At 39.5% G+C, this 19,008-nt stretch overlaps 1 protein-coding gene across 2 annotated transcripts in view; it reads right to left on the bottom strand.

Moving 5' to 3' along the window:
* HSPA14 (heat shock protein family A (Hsp70) member 14) overlaps positions 1 to 19,008 on the bottom strand; it is a 39,639-nt gene that overhangs the window by 9,792 nt on the left and 10,839 nt on the right. For both annotated transcript variants that reach the window (XM_029953593.1, XM_029953594.1), the window contains exons 6-10: positions 17,681 to 17,771; positions 16,849 to 16,953; positions 15,407 to 15,568; positions 13,845 to 14,000; positions 10,165 to 10,267 (exon numbers count right to left, since the gene is read on the bottom strand). In XM_029953593.1, coding sequence (XP_029809453.1) covers positions 10,165 to 10,267; positions 13,845 to 14,000; positions 15,407 to 15,568; positions 16,849 to 16,953; positions 17,681 to 17,771 — 617 coding nt within the window. The remainder of the gene's footprint in view (positions 1 to 10,164; positions 10,268 to 13,844; positions 14,001 to 15,406; positions 15,569 to 16,848; positions 16,954 to 17,680; positions 17,772 to 19,008) is intronic.

Here is a 19,008-nt window from a genome sequence, read left to right as displayed (position 1 = left end):
TCAGCAACTGCACTAGTAGGTATTTATCCAAAGAATACAGGAGGGCTGTTTCAAGGAGGCCCATGCACCCCAATGTTTATAGCAGCACTATCGACAAGAGCCAGAGTATAGAAAGAGGGCGCCTGGGTGACTCAGTTGGTTAAACGGCCGACTTCGGCTTTGGTCATGATCTCATGGTTAGTGGGTTCGAGCCCTGCGTTGGGCTCTGTGCTGACAGCTCAGAGCCTGGAGGCTGCTTCAGAGTCTGTCTGTGTCTCCTTCTCTCTCTGCCCTTCCCCTGCTCATGCTCTGTCTTTCAAAAATAAATAAACATTAAAAAATAAAATAAAACAAAAAAACAAAAAGAAAACAAAAACAGAATGTGGAAAAAGCCCAAATGTCCATTGACTGATGAATGGTTAAAGAAGATGTAGTATATATATACACACACACACACATATATACACAATGTTAATGAATGGTTAAAGAAGATGTAGTATATATACATGTATACATATATATATATACACATACATATATACAATGGAGTATTAGTGATCAAAAAGAATGAAATCTTGCCATTTGCAACAACATTGATGGAACTTGAATGTATTATGCTAAGCAAAATTAGTCAATGACAGACAAATATATGACTTCACTCATATGTGGAATTTATGATACAAAACACGAACAGAAAGGAAGGGAAGCAAAAATAATATAAAAACAGGGAGGGAGACAAACCATAAGAGACTCTTAAATACAGAGAACAAACTGAGGGTTGCTGGAGGGGTTTTGGGTGGGGGGGGATGGGCTAAATGGGCAAGGGGCGTTAAAGAGGGCACTTGTTGGGATGAGCATTGGGTGTTATACGTAAGTGATGAATCACTAAATTCTACTCCTGAAATCATTATTACACTACATGTTAACTAACTTGGATGTAAAATTAATTAATTAGTTTAGAAAAATAAATAAAAAATAAAAAATACTAATAGTGTGCTACTATTAATGCTGATAGTAACCAACAAGTTTTAATTTAAATAAATTCTTTAAATATCTAGTCTGTAGTAGATTTCTTTTGCAACTTAAATTTTAGTAGAAAATACACATTTCGAACATAAATAACTTCTCTTACCAAAGGCTTTTCAAATATAACTTTCACAGTAATTTCATAAAACTGCTAAGAAAAATCAAACACCCTTAACTATATGGGTACTAAAAAGATGAATCTAAACAACAAAGAAGAAAATAAAAAAATACTACAGATTACCTAAACATATGTGAAAACAAAATCTGTCAAAGTCTGGAATAAAACCAAAGCTACTGGGTAGTAAAAATGTAGTTAACTTTTTTTATTAGGAAAAAGAATAAATGAAAACATTGGCATTCAATATAAGAATTTAGAAAAATAATTAAAGTGTCTTGGAAAGACTGGAAGAAATAAGGAGAAAATAAAAAAAATAAACCAATTAGAGGAGAAAAAACCAGGACTTGAAAAATCTAAAAACGTTTTCTTAGGGGTAGTAGTATTAGGAATTGGAGCAAAAAAACCAAAACGAAATGAAAAAACAAAACAAAAAATTATGTCAAATCTAGGAAAAGAAAAAACAAAAATTCAAAAAGCAAAAATAGAGAAACTGGTTGTTTTTAATTTCAAAAACTTATCTATACTTTTAAATTTTAGTTTCAAGGGGTGCTTGGGTGGCGCAGTTGGTTAAGTGTCTGATTCTTGGTTTCAACTTAGGTCATGATCTCACAATTTGTGGGCTGGAGCCCCGCATCAGGCTCTGCACTGACAGCATTAAGCCTACTTGGAATTCCGTCTGTCTGTCTGTCTGTCTCTCTGCCCCTCCCCTGCTCTCCATCTCTCTCACAAATAAAATAATAAACATTAAAAAATTTTTAGTATCAAAAGATACACAAAAATAAAAAATTATAAGATGATACAAAGTCATATGTTAAAAATTTAAGAAATCATCATGAAATAGGTCTATAAAATATGCAAATTAAAAATTGAAGCAGTGGGGCTCGTTGGTGGCTCGGTTGGGTGTCCAACTTTGGCTCAGGTCATGATTTCGTGGTTTGTGAGTTTGAGCCCCACGTTGGGCTCTGTGCTGACAGCTCAGAGCCTGGAGTTTGCTTCTGATTCTGTCTCCCTCTGTCTCCCATTCTGTGTTTCTCTCAAAAATAAACAAACATTAAACCCATCTTTCTAAATTTTTAAAAAATGTTTGCTCATTTTTGAGAGACAACAGAGTATGAGCAGGGGACAGGCAAAGAACAAGGGAGACACGGGATCCGAAGCAGGCTCCAGGCTCTGAGCTGTCAGCACTGAGCCTGACATGGATCTCAAACCCACGAACCGTGAGATCATGACCAGAGCCGAAGTTGGATGCCCAACTGACTGAGCCACCCAGGAGCCCCTAAACCCATCTTTCAGTGTAGTGGGAAGATGAAAGAAAGCCATGAGGGTTACGCGTTTCAACATAAATGGTGGGGAAGGTCATAGTCAACCTGCTATTCTATGTGGCTGTCAGGCAGCTTAACTCTCGTATACATAGTACTTCAGATATCATATAGTTCACATGTAGAAGGAAATGGACTTTTTTTCATCCTATCTGTGAGAAAAATCTCTGCATTAGTGCAAGAGGTATGATAGATCAAATGTTCTTTCTGACATATTCTGCATAAACACTACCAATGCTTCTGTCTCTGTAAAAGACTCAATTTGCGGGCGCCTAGAGAAACAAATACTTTGGAAAACTCACTTTGCAAGGGATCTCGCACACTTTCTTATGTTGAACTTAATTTACAGATATGAAAGTGACAACCTAAAATCATACTCCTACATTATGTGGTTAAAGATCAATTGATTTAATGATTCATTCATTCACTCAGTAGGCTTCACGTCCAGTAGAGCCCAAAGTGGGGCTTGAACTTGTGACCCTGAGATCAAAATCTGAGCATTTGGGGCACCTGGAAGGCTCAGTCAGTTAAGCGTCTGACTTCTGGTTTGGGCTCAGATCATGATTTCATGGTTCATGAGTCTGAGCCCCACACGAGGCTCTCCAATGTTAGTGCAGATTCTCTCTCTCCTTTACTCTGCCCATCCTGCTCTTTCTTTCTTTAAAAAGAAAAGAGAGTTGGACGTTTAACCAACTGAGTTACCGAGATGCCTCAAAGATCGATTTTAAAATTCTACATAGATCTTTGGAGTAGTTTTGCTAATTATATAGTTAAAAACCACCGTACAAAGGTTCTATCCTTGTTTAGAGAAACCTATTTTGTGAGTCGGTATTTTTCATGATCAACATGAAAAAACTGAAATGTTACTTCTAGTTAAAGGATTTAAGGTTGAATTCCATATCAAACATAATTCAAAATGTAAGATCTGACAGTGATATTGTGGAACAGAAGAAAAGGGGTTTTAGGTTCCAAATCCAGAGAGATTTGTTGTGAAAGAAGCATTGACTATTTTAAGTATTTCTATTTGTCAGTTTGCTATTTTTTTCAAGGTGAATTTAAAATGTAAGCCCACTATCAGATATCTGTATTTTTATAATGATTTCAGATTCATCATTTCAGCAGTTGTGTTTTCCTATACCTGACATCTTGACTCACTGTCATGCCTAGCCCCTACAACTGCTTGAGCCTGTCACTTCTCCCACACAGTGCCTCAGGCTACGAAGGAAAGGAAGGTAATATTAGCCTCTTTCCTGCATGATTATATTACTTTGGCATATATTTGGCATATATTATTTTCTGTATATTACTTTGGCATAAAAGGGAGCTAAAGTGCTGGAAGTTTTGGCTTAGAAGGTATTATTCTGAGCAAATGAATCAGATATAGGTGGTATTTTGTCATTCTAAGTAAGTTCAAGCATTTGAGCCAAAGGATCCAATTTATAGAAAGTGACCACCTAAAATCATACTCCCATAGGCCTGTATTGAGCGTCTCTCAGGAGTATTATTTTTTAAATTTTTTTGAGAGAGAGAAAGAGAGAAAGAGGGAGAGCATGAACAAGGAGCAGCAGAGGAAGGAAGAGAGAGAATCTTAAGCAGGCTCTGCCCCCAGCACAGAGCCCAATGCGGAGCTCGAACTCACAAACTATGAGATTATGACCTGAGCTGAAATCAAGAGTCAGACGCTTAACCAACTGAGCCACCCAGGCGCCCTCTCTCAGGAGGCTGTTTTTTTGTTTTGTTTTAAGAGACAGAAGTAGCCTCTGCTTATAAAGGTTACTACCTTAGCACTTAGGATCACTGAAGAAGGGGCAGGTCCTGCTGTGCAGACAGAGGAAGGAAGGCAGAGACAGGAGAGATGAGAAAAGGACTGAGCTGAGCCTCCAGCTTACAATATGCTTCGTATGTGGACGATGCTCGAGACTCTCCCATATGCCTCTGACCATCCCCTAAATAGAAGCCCTGAGGTCCCACCGATAAGCAATGGTCTAGGAGAAGCCACGGACAACGCATCATCTGGGCATGAGAGAATGCGCTGGAACAAAGAGCTCACTGCTTTAGAGCAATGAAGCCAAAAAGCAGGACCAATCCCCTTTCTAGAATGTGAGGTCAAAAGGGGTTGCTTTGTTCAGGCAAGTGGTTAAGACAGAGAAGCCTGAAACACATCATCTAATCCTTCCTGCTACCCTCACAGAAATAAGGTGAAAATAATAAGCACATTATCATAGAAAAATAATGTATTAAAAGAACAATTCTTCATAATCAAATGAGGTCTATCCTAGGGATACAAGGACAGTTCTACATAAGGAAACTGTCAATAATTTATCATCAACTTTAAGACAAATGTAAAGGAAACTATAAGACTGCTTTACAAGTGTCCAAAATATATTTGTAAGGACTCACCACCTATTTCATATTAAAACCCCTTTAAAAATAGGAAGAGAAATGCTCAATATGAGAACCTATTTCAATGCAATTACCAATAATCACATTTTTTTGTTAAAAGACTAATAATAACATCACTACTAAAAAGAGAACAGAAGAAGGAAGTTCTGACCAAGGAAACAAAACAAAACAAAACAACAACAAAAAAAAGTGAGGGGAGCACCTGGGTGGCTCAGCTGGTTGAATGCTCAACTTTATTCTGGCTCAGGTCATGATCCCAGAGTTATGGGATCAAGCCCCCGATTGGGCTCTGTGCTGAGTGTGGAGCCTGCTGAAGATTCCTTTTCTCTCTCTCAAATTGACTTTAAAAAAAAATGAGGAATATTTATTTGTGAGAGAAAAGTATCACCACTCATGTATAACCCTTGCCTAGAACTCGCCACCTACCCCAGCTACTACCCATTTTCCCCGCTGCCCTTATAGCAAAACTTCTCAGGAGAGCTTTCTGTACTTGACCGTCCATGATCTCACCTTCTATTTGACCTTAAATTCACTCCAGGAATGTGTTTCTCCCCAGTCCCTTACACATGGCCAAGCCCAGTCAGTGGTCAATCCTCAGGCCTCACCTGCTGGCCTCCAGCAGCACAGGACAGTTGATGTTTCCCTCCCTTACCTAGACAGTTTTACTTGTCTCCTGGGTCTCATGTTTCTTCACTGGCTAGTCCTAAAAGCCCTGCCTTAGATCCCCGTTAGGCTTGTAAATGTCCAGAGCCCTGGACCCTGTCTTGAGGTATCTTCTCTGTTGGGGCTCTATTTCATAGATCATTGCATCCAGTCATGGCTCTAAGTGCACAGAGGCACTGACAAATAGGTCTCCAGCTCAGAACTCTCTTAAGATCCAGCTTTGTTATGTCCAGCCACACTGCACTCTTCCTGCTAAGGCCAGAGGCAGCCAAACTGTAATGTGATCCTGTCCCTCTCTCCCTTACCACCTGGTTCACTCAGATCCACCCGCTACCCTCACTGCTGCTCCTTAAACATAAGCTTGCTCCCACCTCACTGTTCTCTCAGCCTGGAAACCTGACAGATGTGCACACAACTGGTTTCTCTACTTGATTCAGGTCTCTCATCCAAAGCCACCTCCTTAGGAGGACCTGGGTGGCTCAGTCGGTTAAACGTCCAACATTGGCTCAGGTCATGATCTCACGGCTCGTGAGTTTGAGCCCTGCATCAGTTCTGTGTGACAGCTCAGAGTCTGGAGCTTGCCTGGGATTGTGTCTCCCTCCCTCTCTGCCCCTCCCCTGCGTGCGCACTCTCTCTCAAAACTAAATAAACAACAACAACAAAAAAAGCCACCCCCTTAGATGGTGAAAAATCACCTTCTGCCACTAGCTATACTCTTATTCTGCTTTATTTTCCTTCATAGCAGTTATCCCAACTGGGTACTCTTTTCATAAAAAAATATATATATATATATTTTAAAATTTTTATTCACTTTTGAGAGAGCACAAGCAGGGCAGGGGCAAAGAGAGAGGGAGGTATAGAATCTGAAACAGGCTCCAGGCTCTGAGCCGTCAGCACAAAGTCCAATGTGGGGCTCAAACCCATGAACTGTGAGATCAGGACCTGAACTGTAGTTAGACGCTCAATTGACTGAGCAACCTACGTGCCCCTGGGCATTATTTTCTTTATATGTTCCTTTACAAGTTATCAGAATATCTCTACTATCTCTACTAAGTTCTATGAAGGCAAAGACTTTGTTATGTTTACTGCTGTATCTTAAGTGCTGAAATCTGCTTGCACAGAATAGGTTTGCTCAATATTTAGTCGGGGATTATTAGGAAATGAATTTAAGTGTATGCCAAGGAAATTCAAGAGTTCATGACATGGTAAAAATATAAGATAAATAAGGAAAATCCAGTAAGTATTCCATTTATAGCAAAAACAAATTAGAAAAGTATAAATGACCTCTTGCGCACAACAGCCATAAATTCCACAGCCCACATAGCGATAGCTTAATGTACATATTAAGAGAAATGAAAAATTAAAGAAGATCTGAATAGAGGGCAAGATCAACTTCGTGGTTAGGAAAACAAAATACCATGAAGTTATGACACCATCCCAAATTATTTTAGAGACTTAATGAAACTAACAAAATCATGGTGGGATTTTACATACGAAGCTAAAATTAACTCTAAAGCTCTCTCAACAAAGTATGAATAAATGAATAAACAGTTTTTAAAAATTGCAATATTAATAATGAAGGTTTATACTTATTCAGAAAGTACATTGTTTTTTGGTGAGCAATTTGGTAACAAATCTTAAGTTTTAAAATTTGGGATTTACTCCTAAATTTTATTCTACAGGAATTAAGGATGCTCCCAGAACCACAAAGAGAGCTGTTTATAAAACCAAAGTAACTTACACAGCCAAAATAAAGAATTGGTTTTATATGTTAAGGTATGCCAATACAGTAAAATATCATGTAGCTATTAAAAAGTTGTAGATTGTGGGAGCTTGGTTAAAATGGAAGGATTAGTTACATCAATCGAAGTATTCTGTAAGTCCACAAAACTGACCACAAAGAAATCTAAGATATTAAGTGTGCAATGGCCAAATAAATGAGACTGAGATCTTGCGTTTGGGATTTCAACAAATTCTAGAAGCTGGAAAAAAGAGGTAGCTGTCTTAGAGCAGATGAAGTTTGAGAAAACCACAGAGAAAGCACAAGGAGGGGGGGGGGGCGGTGGATGCTCAGAATCCCTAAGTGGCTCAGGACTCGGGAGTGGCAAGCACCACAGGTGAGGGTGACATGTGGCTGACATGAGAGCAGGAGGACCCTCAGGGAGGACACAGGCAATGACTCCCCAAGCCCCTCCCCCAGCCCAGAAGGGGGCCACCAGCACGCCCTCCCACACTCAGAGAGGGGGTTTGGACCAGGTCAGGGTATGGCCCGCCCAGGCAGGAGAGGGCACTGAAAGCAGGGGAATGCGTGCACACTAAAGGCCAGAAACCAGGCATGTCCTGTGGTGGAAGCAAGTCCTGCTGGGAGCAGCCCTGTGGGCACGAGGATGAGAAAGGAGGGGCACATGCAGGAGGTAAGAAAGCTCGGTGACGGAGGGGCTGCTGACTCCAGCCCTGGCTCCACTGCTGACGGGCTTAACCTCTTTGGAAACCACGGGTTCCTCATCTGAAAACAGAGCTAACGATGCCTACCTTGTGGTGCTGCTGTGAGGATTCAAGGTTTTAGGGCAGGTACACGTCCAATCATTCCCTCCACCCTCCCCACCTACTGCCGCCGCCCTGACTGTGCACCAGTCTCCGAAGGTGGCACAGGTCCCCCGCCCCGCTGTCAGGCCTCGCCAAGTGTCTAGCTGTGGCCACCAGAATGGGGGTCCAGTGAAAAGCACTGTGTCTAAGCAGAAGCTTTTTAAAAGCCGTGCGTGCTCTCGCATGCTCTCTTCCTTGCCCCTGCCATGAGAAATGCATGTTGCCGAGAGCTGCCCCTCAAGCCTGGGGTCACAGAGTGAGAAGCACAGTTCAGAAAACAGACAGACCTACAGCCACCTTCAGCCAAGGGTTCTCTGCTACTGTAAGAAGGTCAACAAAGTAGAGACAACTCTGTTTTCAAGTTCTCAAAAGATTGTATTTTAGGAATATCTGTTAACAGCATTCTTTATCCAAGGAATATATGTGATGTAAATTCAAGCAAATGAGAACTGTACTATTTGTGATATTGTGGTATCTAAATGTCTAAATGTCAGGGCCCTATGACCAGTAAAAGAAGGAAGAGAACTTACATTAATTGATCACTTATGCTACACATGATATTTCACTTAATCTTCATAACAACCCTACAGAAGACTGCAGTATATTACAGTTAATATTCTGATTATGTAACCCATTTGTATAAATCGATTTCTTAAAAAACGCAAAGATTAAAATACACAAAGAATATGAAGTATTTACACAGAAGGAAACACAAAATAAGACATTTAAGAGAAAATCCTCTACTATCAATAAAATATTAAGACTATATTTCTTCAACAATTCTTTATCTTTAAATGATAAGACTCTTTAGGTACTGCTGATAATGAGTATTAGTTAATGCAACTCTTTCTTTTAAAATTTAAATCCAAGTTAGTTAACATATAATGCAACTTTGTTAGAAAGTAACTGAAGGTAAAAGTAGTCTTTTATACTATTGTGTATAAAAGTAGTCTTTTATACTACACTATACTCTTCAGCCCATAATTTTACAATAGGAATGCATCGGTAAAAGCCAATGTCCGAAGGTGGGCATCACTGTGTAGGAGAGGGAGACCCACCCTAGTGTCCACAACAGAACAATGAAATAATCTTTGGTGTCTTTCCCTTCCTAGCATATTAAGAATCTACTTAAAATTGTGTTTATGAATATTCTACAGTAATATGGGGAAAGGAATTGGTCACATTATATAAGGAAAACAAAATTCAAAATTGTACATTAAGATTAGATTAGTTAGACTTGTTCCAAAATACAACAGTGGCTGCCTTTTGGTATTTCCTGCATTTTCTTTTATGATTACCTTTTTAAAGGAGAAATAATCTTGGGGGAAGAGGAAAATATGAACAATCTGAATATTTTGAAAGTCGCAAAATACTTCCTTACACGAGCAGAGAGAAGCGGTATGGTGTACTGCTTAAGAGCAGACTTGGGAACTACATGGTATTAAATCCTGGATCAACTGCTAATTACATGATTGCCAGAAAGTTATTCATCATTCTGTACCTCAGTGCGTTCACTTAAAAAATGGGGATAAATAAAAGTACTTGCCTCAGGGAGTTGTTGGTGAGGATTCAGTGAGTTAATCCATGTAAAATACTTAGAAACTGTGCGTGGCACATAGTAAACATGCAAATACCTGTCAGCTTTTGCTTACATATTAAAAAATATTCCGTAGGGGTGCCTGGGTGGCTCGGTCAGTTAAGTGTCTGACTTCAGCTAGGTCATGATCTCCAGTTCAGAGGTTCAAGCCCACATGGGGCTCCCCGTTCTCAGCATACAGACTCTGCTTCAGATCTTCCGTGTCCCTCGCTATCTGACCCTCCCCACTCACAAAAATAAACATTTAAAAATATACATACATACTAGAAGGAACTATTCTTTTATGCTAAAAAACTGGTAAATACTTACCACTGGAGCCAGTAAAAAAAAAAAAAAAAAAAAAGTTCAATTTTCTTACTCATTAACACAAGCTCAGAATATATTTAAAGTAACAAAAATTACCAAGGGGGCATTTCCTAAATCCCAAGTCTGAAGCTACTCCTAAAATAAATAAGAAAATATAGAAGTATTACCTTATTGATATCATCTGCTGTAAATCCACTTTGTTCTAAGAGTTCTCTGATTGCTTCTATACATTTATTAAAAAGTGGAGAACAGAGAAGTTCAAATCTTGCTCTGTAGACACACACACACACACAGAGAAAAAGGCAAGTAGAAAGGCTTAATACAATGAAACAGGACAAGTTTTCTTGTGAACAGTAATGCCAAAGCCTACTGTGATGTTTTGAGAACAAGTTGATAGGGCGCCTGGGTGGCTCAGCTGGCTGAGCATCTGACTCTTGATTTCAGCTCAGGTTGTGATCTCACTGTTCCTGGGTTTGTGATCTCAATGTCAAATTCAGTTGGAAGATTCGTACCCATGGCTTACTTGTAAGCTTTCAAAAAACCTAAAAATAAATACTCAGTGTATGGCATTCCCAACAAAGCCACAGATTCAAATCAAAGCATCATTTGGAAGTCTTTGTTATTTTTATACGTTAAAAGTTTAAGAAATTACTTCTCAGTATTTTTTCTTTATAATCTGAGACTATGCTGTACATAAATTTAGTTCTCTTGCTCTGAGAAGCTTGAATGCTAGCATAAATTTTAAGAAAGATCTATGTTTGGGGCGTATGGGTGGCTCAGTTGGTTAAGCGTCTGACTTCAGCTCAGGTAATGATCTCGTGGTCCAAGAGTTTAAGCCCCCCATCAGTCTCTGTACTAACACAGCTCAGAGCCTGGAGCCTGATTCAGATTCTGTGTCTCCCTGTCTCTGTCCCTCCCTCACTAATACTTTGTCTCTCTCTCTCTCTCTCTCTCTCAAAAATAAATAAAAACTTTAAATTTTTTAGCTGTGTTTATGAAAAAAGCACTCCCTAATTTCATACTGAACTTAAATGCAGATGACTGATTTTATTATTTATGCTATTTGTAGATACTGAAAAATACTTTATAGTTGAAATCTTTGTGATAAAGGCAAAATTTCCTTAATGAAAAACTATAATTTCTACTTAATTCCTAATAACTAAGCAGTAATAAGCAAACATACACTGAGAACTTGAACAAACTCAGCACTGTTAGAAATTCTAGAAACAGAAAAAATACACAACGTTCTGCCCACGAAGAGATTTCAGTTCCATTTAATACCTTTCTATCCTTGGGGTTGTAGTTTGAAATCTCTCTTAAAAGACCTAGTGCAGTGCTAATGGAACTTCTATGAGCCACCAGCCACATGAGGCTGTCGAGCACTTGAACTGTGGCTAGTGCTACTGAGAACTCAATTTTTACTGCTCTTCCTTTTGCCTCCTGTTACTTATTTCTAATTAATTAAAATTTAAATAGCCACAGGTGGCTACTGGCTAGTGTACTGGGCACACAGATCTAGAATCTTCAGGAAAGCCCAGGAGGGTGAGGAAGCTAAACTATAAGGGCCAGATGAAGAGTAAATTGAACCAAATACAGTCAGTAGAATCCTAAAAATAATGCTGCAATTCTGGAAAGTTTTACTATGTTTCCAAGTCACCTATTAAATTGTTGGCAGGTTTAAATAGTGAACTGTTGGTAGCTATTATGACTGTTAGTAACATGCCAGGCAAAATGATAGGGCAACATGCTCCCTTTGGACTCTCTCTGGATAAAGGTGTAGTCACTTGAAACCAATATTTTGGGTTATGTAAAAGATAAGGTAATTTAAAACAGTTTAATGCACATTAAGCCTGTGTTCACTAAATATCAGAAACGTCACCAAAACTTAAAAGGTTGCTGAGGGATGACAGAGCCAACAAAACCAAGACAGACATGAATCTTCACTAGACTGGGACAGTGACCGTACGGAGGCTGGGAGTCACACTTGTTGGGTTTGAATGCCCGGTTCGTAGCTAATACTACAGATCTTACCGTGGAGCCTTGGGCAGGAATGAAACATCTCTGGTTCGGCTTCCTTACGTGTAAAATAAGGAAAAGACCACAACTTACTTCACGGGCTGCTGGGGGGACTTGACGAGTTAATATGTACTCTCAGACTGCAGCTACACTGTGTTCACCAGTAAGTCAGAGTAAATACCATGGAACACGGGCAAGTCTCACATCAAATGTAAGCAATAATTTAAGCCTTTCTTTCTAGGATGCCTTTTTCACACACTTCCTCTTTGTAGCTGTAAATAACAACACAAGCAATCACAACTGATGTCATTAATTTGGGAACTCTGGGAACCGTTATACAGTCTGACAAGAACTATGCTTCCCGAGTAAACAGAAAAGCTCTCTTTCTACTGATGGCTAATAAATCTCAAAACGACAAACAAAAAAACCCAAGGTGAGAAAATTACACCTAACTATAAATGTATTTGGAATTTTGTTGTTGTTGTTATTTTAATTCTCCATTTTATTTTCTCAGCATTAACCCTAATAATTGCCAGGAACCCTCACATAAAATAACAGGAGGGTGCAGCCTAGTGCTTATTAAGGCTTCTTCACAGCATTTTATTACAACTAACTTTTGTTCCCAAGTGACTGATGCAGGGCCCATGTTTCAGCTTAGCCTCACTGCTGATTCTTTTACAGAATTGGAAAGTGACTATATAACATAACAGCAGTCAGCTTCATAGATGCCCGAGTTCTGACGCCAGACAATCATCCCTCTGCACCACATGGTTCAGGCCCTCTGCTCCTCAGAACAGCTGTGTTGCCACGTGGGGACAGCATACTTGTGATGCACTTCACCAATCAGCTTTGAAACCATGGGAGATTTCATCAAATATTAAAAAAAATTTTTTTTAATGTTTATTTATTTTTGAGGGAGAGAGAGTAACAGAGTGTGAGCGAGGGAGGGGCAGAGAAAGAGGGAGACACAGAATCCAAAGCAGGCTCCAGGCTCCAAGCTGTCAGTACAGAGCCTGAGGCAAAGCTCAAACTCCCAAATGGCGAGATCATGACCTGAGCTGAAGTCAGATGCTTAACTGACTGAGCCACCCAGGCGCTCCATTTCATCTATTTTTAATTTGGGGGGAAGCATAAAGTAGAGATGTTATTAATAATTTTACACCTCAGCATCTTACATTTGTGATCCCTTATTTTAACTTAGAAATGAAAAACCTATATATAGTAACAAAACGATTTTTCTTCATCTTTCATAGTAGGGAGTCAACAGAGTAATGTAAATTTCATGAACCAGGATGAAAATCTCTCATTTAGAAATATGGAGACAACCCTAAGGAACCAAAAACAGTAAGTTAAAAGTGGCTGCCCAATGCAACAGGGAGCTCAGAAGCAGCAGGGTTGCAGAACTGGGGGAACAGGGGCTCAAAGCCCTGATGCAGAACAGGAAGGCACAGGGCTGCCCCCACTGCAGGTGCCAGGAGCTTCCCGCTCCTTCTCCCAACCCTCCTGGCCCTCTGAGGAGACAGCAGTGGCCCTACTGCCTAGGCCACAGCCTCATCCTGGCCTGGAATTTTTTTTTTTAATGTTTATTTATTTTTGAGAGAGAGAGAGAGAGAAAATGAGTCGGGAAGGGGCAGAGTGGGAGGGAGGCAGAAACAGAGAATCTGAAGCAGACTCCAGGCTGTGAACTGCCAGCACAGAGCCGGACACCGGGCTCAACTCCCAAACCATGAGATCATGACCTGGGCTGAAGTCAGACGCTTACCGGACTGAGACACCCAGATGCCCCTGGAATTTTGTTTTTTAAAGTTCTTTGGACTTCGTTCAGTTTTACCTGGACACATTGCAGTCAAAATCTTGCCCTTCATATAATGAGTCAAGGAAACAATTGGCACTTCCCAAGGTTGACAAAGAATGCTTTGCAATGTCAGCACTGTTCATCAGCTTCATCATAGCTCGGGGGTTCCCTCTCACATCATGTTTGAAGGATCTAGGTTAAAAATACAATTTCTGAAGTTTAAAAATTACTAGGCCATTTAGAATTATCTAGATAATGTGTATTAGGATAACAATAAACTCACAAATACCAGATGTTAATACAGGCTTCAAATCCTCCAAAATCTCTCAAGAAAATTCTTTGCAATTATAAAAAGGGTCTCCTTAAGAAAAATGAGTAACGAATACGTTTGATACTTAGAATTGCTAAATTCTGTGGCCATACTGTCCTTTGAAGAAAGGAGAGAAACTGCCACCTTTCTGCAGATGTGACAAACAGAAGCGTGAAGGTCTATGTAACCAGTTTCCTATCTCTCCCTTTACAACCACAGCACAATCCTTGTTTAATGGTATAAAATGGTCTGTCTAGCACTAGAAAACTGAAAGTGCTTCGTTAAGATGTTTGACACATACAAAATATGTAAAATTACCGTTCCTCTATCTCCAAGGCAAGCGAACTGTTAAAAGTGCTTGGCTCTGTTTCTGAACATGTCTCACAACTGGAACTGGTAGTCAAATAAACAATGACCCATCTTGAGTTGGGACACCTTTGTAATAAAAACAGCAGAGGTCTTTTTTTTTTTTCTTCCCTAAACTAGGCTTCATGCCCAGCATGGAGCCCAATGTGGGGCATGAACTCATGAACCTGAAATCAAGATCGGAGAGGAGATCAAGGGTGGGATGCTTAACCAAATGGGCCACCCAGGCACCCCAGGGCAGGTCTTTTTGAAACAAGTGAGAATTACCTCTTTTTCAAGACTTTTTAAAATCAAACTGGTGAAAATACTATTTCAGCCAAATACGTTTTTTTTTTAAGAGGGGCAATGTCCAAAATAGAACCTTTATCTACTTGACTCTTGATTTTGAATGGAATAATTACACCCGGTAACAAAACCAAAATATTGCTTGTGATAGCAGATTAGTAATTAAATAAACCCTCCATGAGATACTAGTTCCCTGGGATGTGACTGTAACATAATGTAACCTTCAACAGATCTAAACTTCTAAAATTGTTCAGAAGGTAGTGAGCCCTCGGTGCCTGTACTCTCCTTTATCTAGACATGACAGCAGCACCCGAGGAATTAAGAAATCGAACTGAGACCCACTTTCAGGAAGCTCAACCACTGGTAGGCCCTCAACTAAGTGAAAAATCCGTGCACACTGCGCTGGGCAACTCAGCTTCTGCTTCCCTGCATAAGCCTGGAGAGGCCACTGTAACTCTAGACACGAAACTATCCAAAGCACTGAAGAAAAAAAAAAACAACCCAAAAAACAAAAAAACCAAAAGAAAAACCCAACCCGCAACCTCCTTTGAAGCAGGGCAATTTAAAATAGTACAGAAACAAAAACCCTGAAGAGAAACTTCAATTAAAATATATCATCAAGTCTGTTAATATTTACCTCTGAAACTCCGAAGCTAGATACTGTGCTAAGGTTTCTGTGAAATGTATGCCTCCTAGGTTATCATCAGTATTTGTTGAAAGAACACGATATATTCCACTGTTCATTTCCATGACGCTGACAGATAAGGATGTTCCTCCAAGTTTAAACACCAAAATATTGCTTAAAAGAAAGATAACCTGAGTAAGTTATGAGAGAATCACAAAAGTTCAAAGGCAGGTGAGACATTAGAAGTCACTTAATTTAATCTCTTTCTGTCACAAATAAGCTAAATGAAAATCTCACATGAATCAATTTAGTTGATTAGTGCTGAATTAAGCCTGGAATCCCTCTATTCTGAATCAAAACCCAAGCTTGTTTTTATTTAGTTGTACAGGTAAAACTGGATTCTTTTGAGTAACGAGTTCAAAACACTAATTTTTCTTTTTGTGGTTCTAGTGAATCATAAGAGAATTATAATACAGAAACTATGTGCTAATATTATCCACGTTACTACTACTACAGTAACACATTCTACAAAAATCAAACATATGCGAAACTAGAAGCTCATTTCTGATACACTACACAAACTAATTTCCTACTGATTTATACATACTAACTTCTTTAACTGGGAGACAGGAGTAAGATGAAACAATTAGAGAAAATTAACACCTCAGAATTAATCTCCGTAAAGGTGCCTGTGTCAGCTGCATTAAGAGAAGTTTCGACAATTAGGAGCATGTCTTACTATTTCGTTATCAAAAAATGCCTTAAATTCCATGCTGGATTTCCCCCCATCTCCTGCCAAGAAAAGTGTAAGTAAAAAGTACTGTTTCTAAATATGTTTAATAACTGGAATGGGTAGAAAACTTAACAGTGCTTTAGCCTGAGTTGGAATTTGGCCTGGCTTATAAATTTCAAATCCTCTTCCAATAAAGTCAAATAGTATGAGTAAAATAAGAGAAGGAAGGGCAGGAAAGTTCCATCTTCCCTCCTGTTCTGTCCTTTCTCTGCTCTCCTAGGACGTCTTTCTCCTTTACTTGAAAAACTCCAGGTGAGAGTTTCAACGTCATTTCATCCATACAGGCATGAACCACTGCTTGCTTGCTTTTTTTTTTTAATGTTTAGTTTTGAGAAAGAGAGCACAACAGAGGAGGGGGAGAGAGAGGGAGAGAGAGGGAGAGAGAGAGAGGGAGAGAGAGAGAGAGAGAGAGAGAGAGAGAGAGAGAGACATAGAATCGGAAGCAGGCTCCAGGCTCTAAGCTGTCAGAACACAGCCCAACACAGGGCTCAAACTAACGAACTTTGATATTCATGACCTGAGTCAAAGTCAGACGCCTAACCAACTGAGCTCCCCAGGTCCCTCTGAACCACTTCTTTATATAATCCCTATTGATATAATTGCTATAATCTAAAAATGTTTTCTGCACTGAAAACCTTAAAGCTGCAAATATGGTTTTTACCTTTTTCCAGTGGGGCAGTCTTGGCCAATTCCGTAAGCCAGCAGAGCTGCAGACGGTTCATGGATTAACCGCAAAACGTTAAACCCAGCAGCTCTGGCTGCTTCCCTGTGGACAATATGCGTTCAATGAATTTAATATCACAACATGTTCAAGCATTTTCTTGACACAGAAAATAACACGTGCTTATATTGAATAAGGAAAAGGAAAAAGTCTCAAAATGTCCATGCTTATGAATGTTAGGAAGAGATTAAGGCAAATTTATAATACATTTTGGAATTTTCCAGTTTCTGTAATTTAGGGTCATAGTTTTTAACATTCTACAAGTTCAAGTAAAAGAAGCAATGATCTGTCCCACAAGCAACTCAGATGATTGCCCAAGTGCTAGATGAAAGTCTATCCTCAAAACAAAGGTATGTGTGCTCATCTGTTACCTTCTCACAATGACCTATAAAAACTAAATGCAACTTTTTGTTTAGATGAGAAGACCTAAGGTAAAGAAATAATTGCATATATTTCTAAAACTATATTTTTGTATAATTCCAACACAAACCCTGATTATATGAAAGTTAGGCAAAGCAGTTTATAAACATGAACTTAACCTGGTAATTAAAAACATTTCCAATCAAAACAGCTTAATAAGTTACGTCTAATTTTATGTTCTCTTGACATTATAGATAGGAAATATTAATGATCATTACTACACTTTTTATCACACTAATTACATATGTAAACATATACATCTGTTTACAAATACAATTTTACTGCCCAAGGTATTTTCAAATACAATTTTACCTTTTATACTATTTCCTCTAAGCAAATAATGTAAACTTACCCCAAAGCACTTTTTTGCTTTTCTCCAAAATCAAATGGAACAGTAATAACAACATCATTTGCATCTGAGCCCAATACAGAATGTGCTGTTTCTGTATAAAAAAAATAAATTCTAATGACACAAGAAAAATTTCATGACACTTTGTGGTTTATTAATTTGTGGCATGATCTTCTCACGGTCAAGATTTTTCAATTCACTCACTTGCCCCACCCCACTCATGTTCTTCTCTGGCTCCCTTAAATTTTTAAGTTTATTTATTAATTTTGAGAGAGAGAGAGAGAGAGAGAGAGGGAGGGAGAGAGAGAGAGAGACCCTGTGAGTGGGGGAGGGCAGAGAGAAAGGGAGACGGAGTCCCAAGCAGGTTCCACACTGCCAGCGCAGAGCCTAGTGGAGGGCTTGAACTCAAGAAACTGTGAGGTCATGACCTGAGCCGAAACCATGAGTCCGATGCATAATCGACTCAGCCACCCAGGCACCCCTCTTCTCTGGCTCTCTTAAATCCTGAACTTTTTGTGGATTTGGAAGTCTGTGGACATGGAACCAGGTACTTTCCAAAAAGCCTGGTTCTTACACTTCAAAGTTTCAACCGTTTTCCAAATTAGATTGCTTCCATTAAGAATGAGTTTTTAATGTGTCCTTGTGAACACAAAACAGCATGTTAGTTCAATGCATTAAGAGTGCCTTCCATCCCACAAATTCATAACAGAATTCCAGAGCTGAAGTGAACCTTTACTCCAGAATTTCCCAAACTGTTCCACAGCATGCCTTCAGTTTTGAGCCTTCAATGGAAATGTTAATGAGCTAGACGTACTTAATCTGCCTAAAGAACTGTTCAAAGAGCACTGTCAATCTTGTGCAGAGAAAGAAAATACTCAATCTTCAAACTTATTTGGCCATCACAATTTTAAGAAGCTGTGAAAATGCTAACCTGGCCCAACCCATTTACGTTCCAAGGAAACCAAAGTCAGGGAAGTCAATTAACCAAGGCCGCACAGTCAGAACGTTAGGTCTAGTGTTAGGTCTCCTTAATCTGCTCAATCATCCTGCTTCTCTCCAGATCAAGAAACACCTCTAACTTTTAAGGTCAACTTTTAAAAGATCTCTTTTGCTCAAGGTCCTCTGGGGGCCTTGCCTGGGGCGCAATGAGTGGTATCTGGTGGGGAGCGTAGACAGGTACACAAAAAGCCCTGTTTCTAGGCAGAAAGGGACAACTGGGAGAAGCAGGAGTTCAAGGAAGGGCGAGTAAGAGAAGGTTGGGGCAGTGCTCATTTGGCAGGGATTGGGGAGGTGAAGCTGGCACAAAATTTATGTGGGCCTTGAATGCAGAA

Source organism: Suricata suricatta, chromosome 10, assembly GCF_006229205.1.
Source record: "Suricata suricatta isolate VVHF042 chromosome 10, meerkat_22Aug2017_6uvM2_HiC, whole genome shotgun sequence".
Taxonomy (NCBI): Eukaryota; Metazoa; Chordata; class Mammalia; order Carnivora; family Herpestidae; genus Suricata; species Suricata suricatta.
This window is presented reverse-complemented; position numbering and strand designations above follow the sequence as displayed.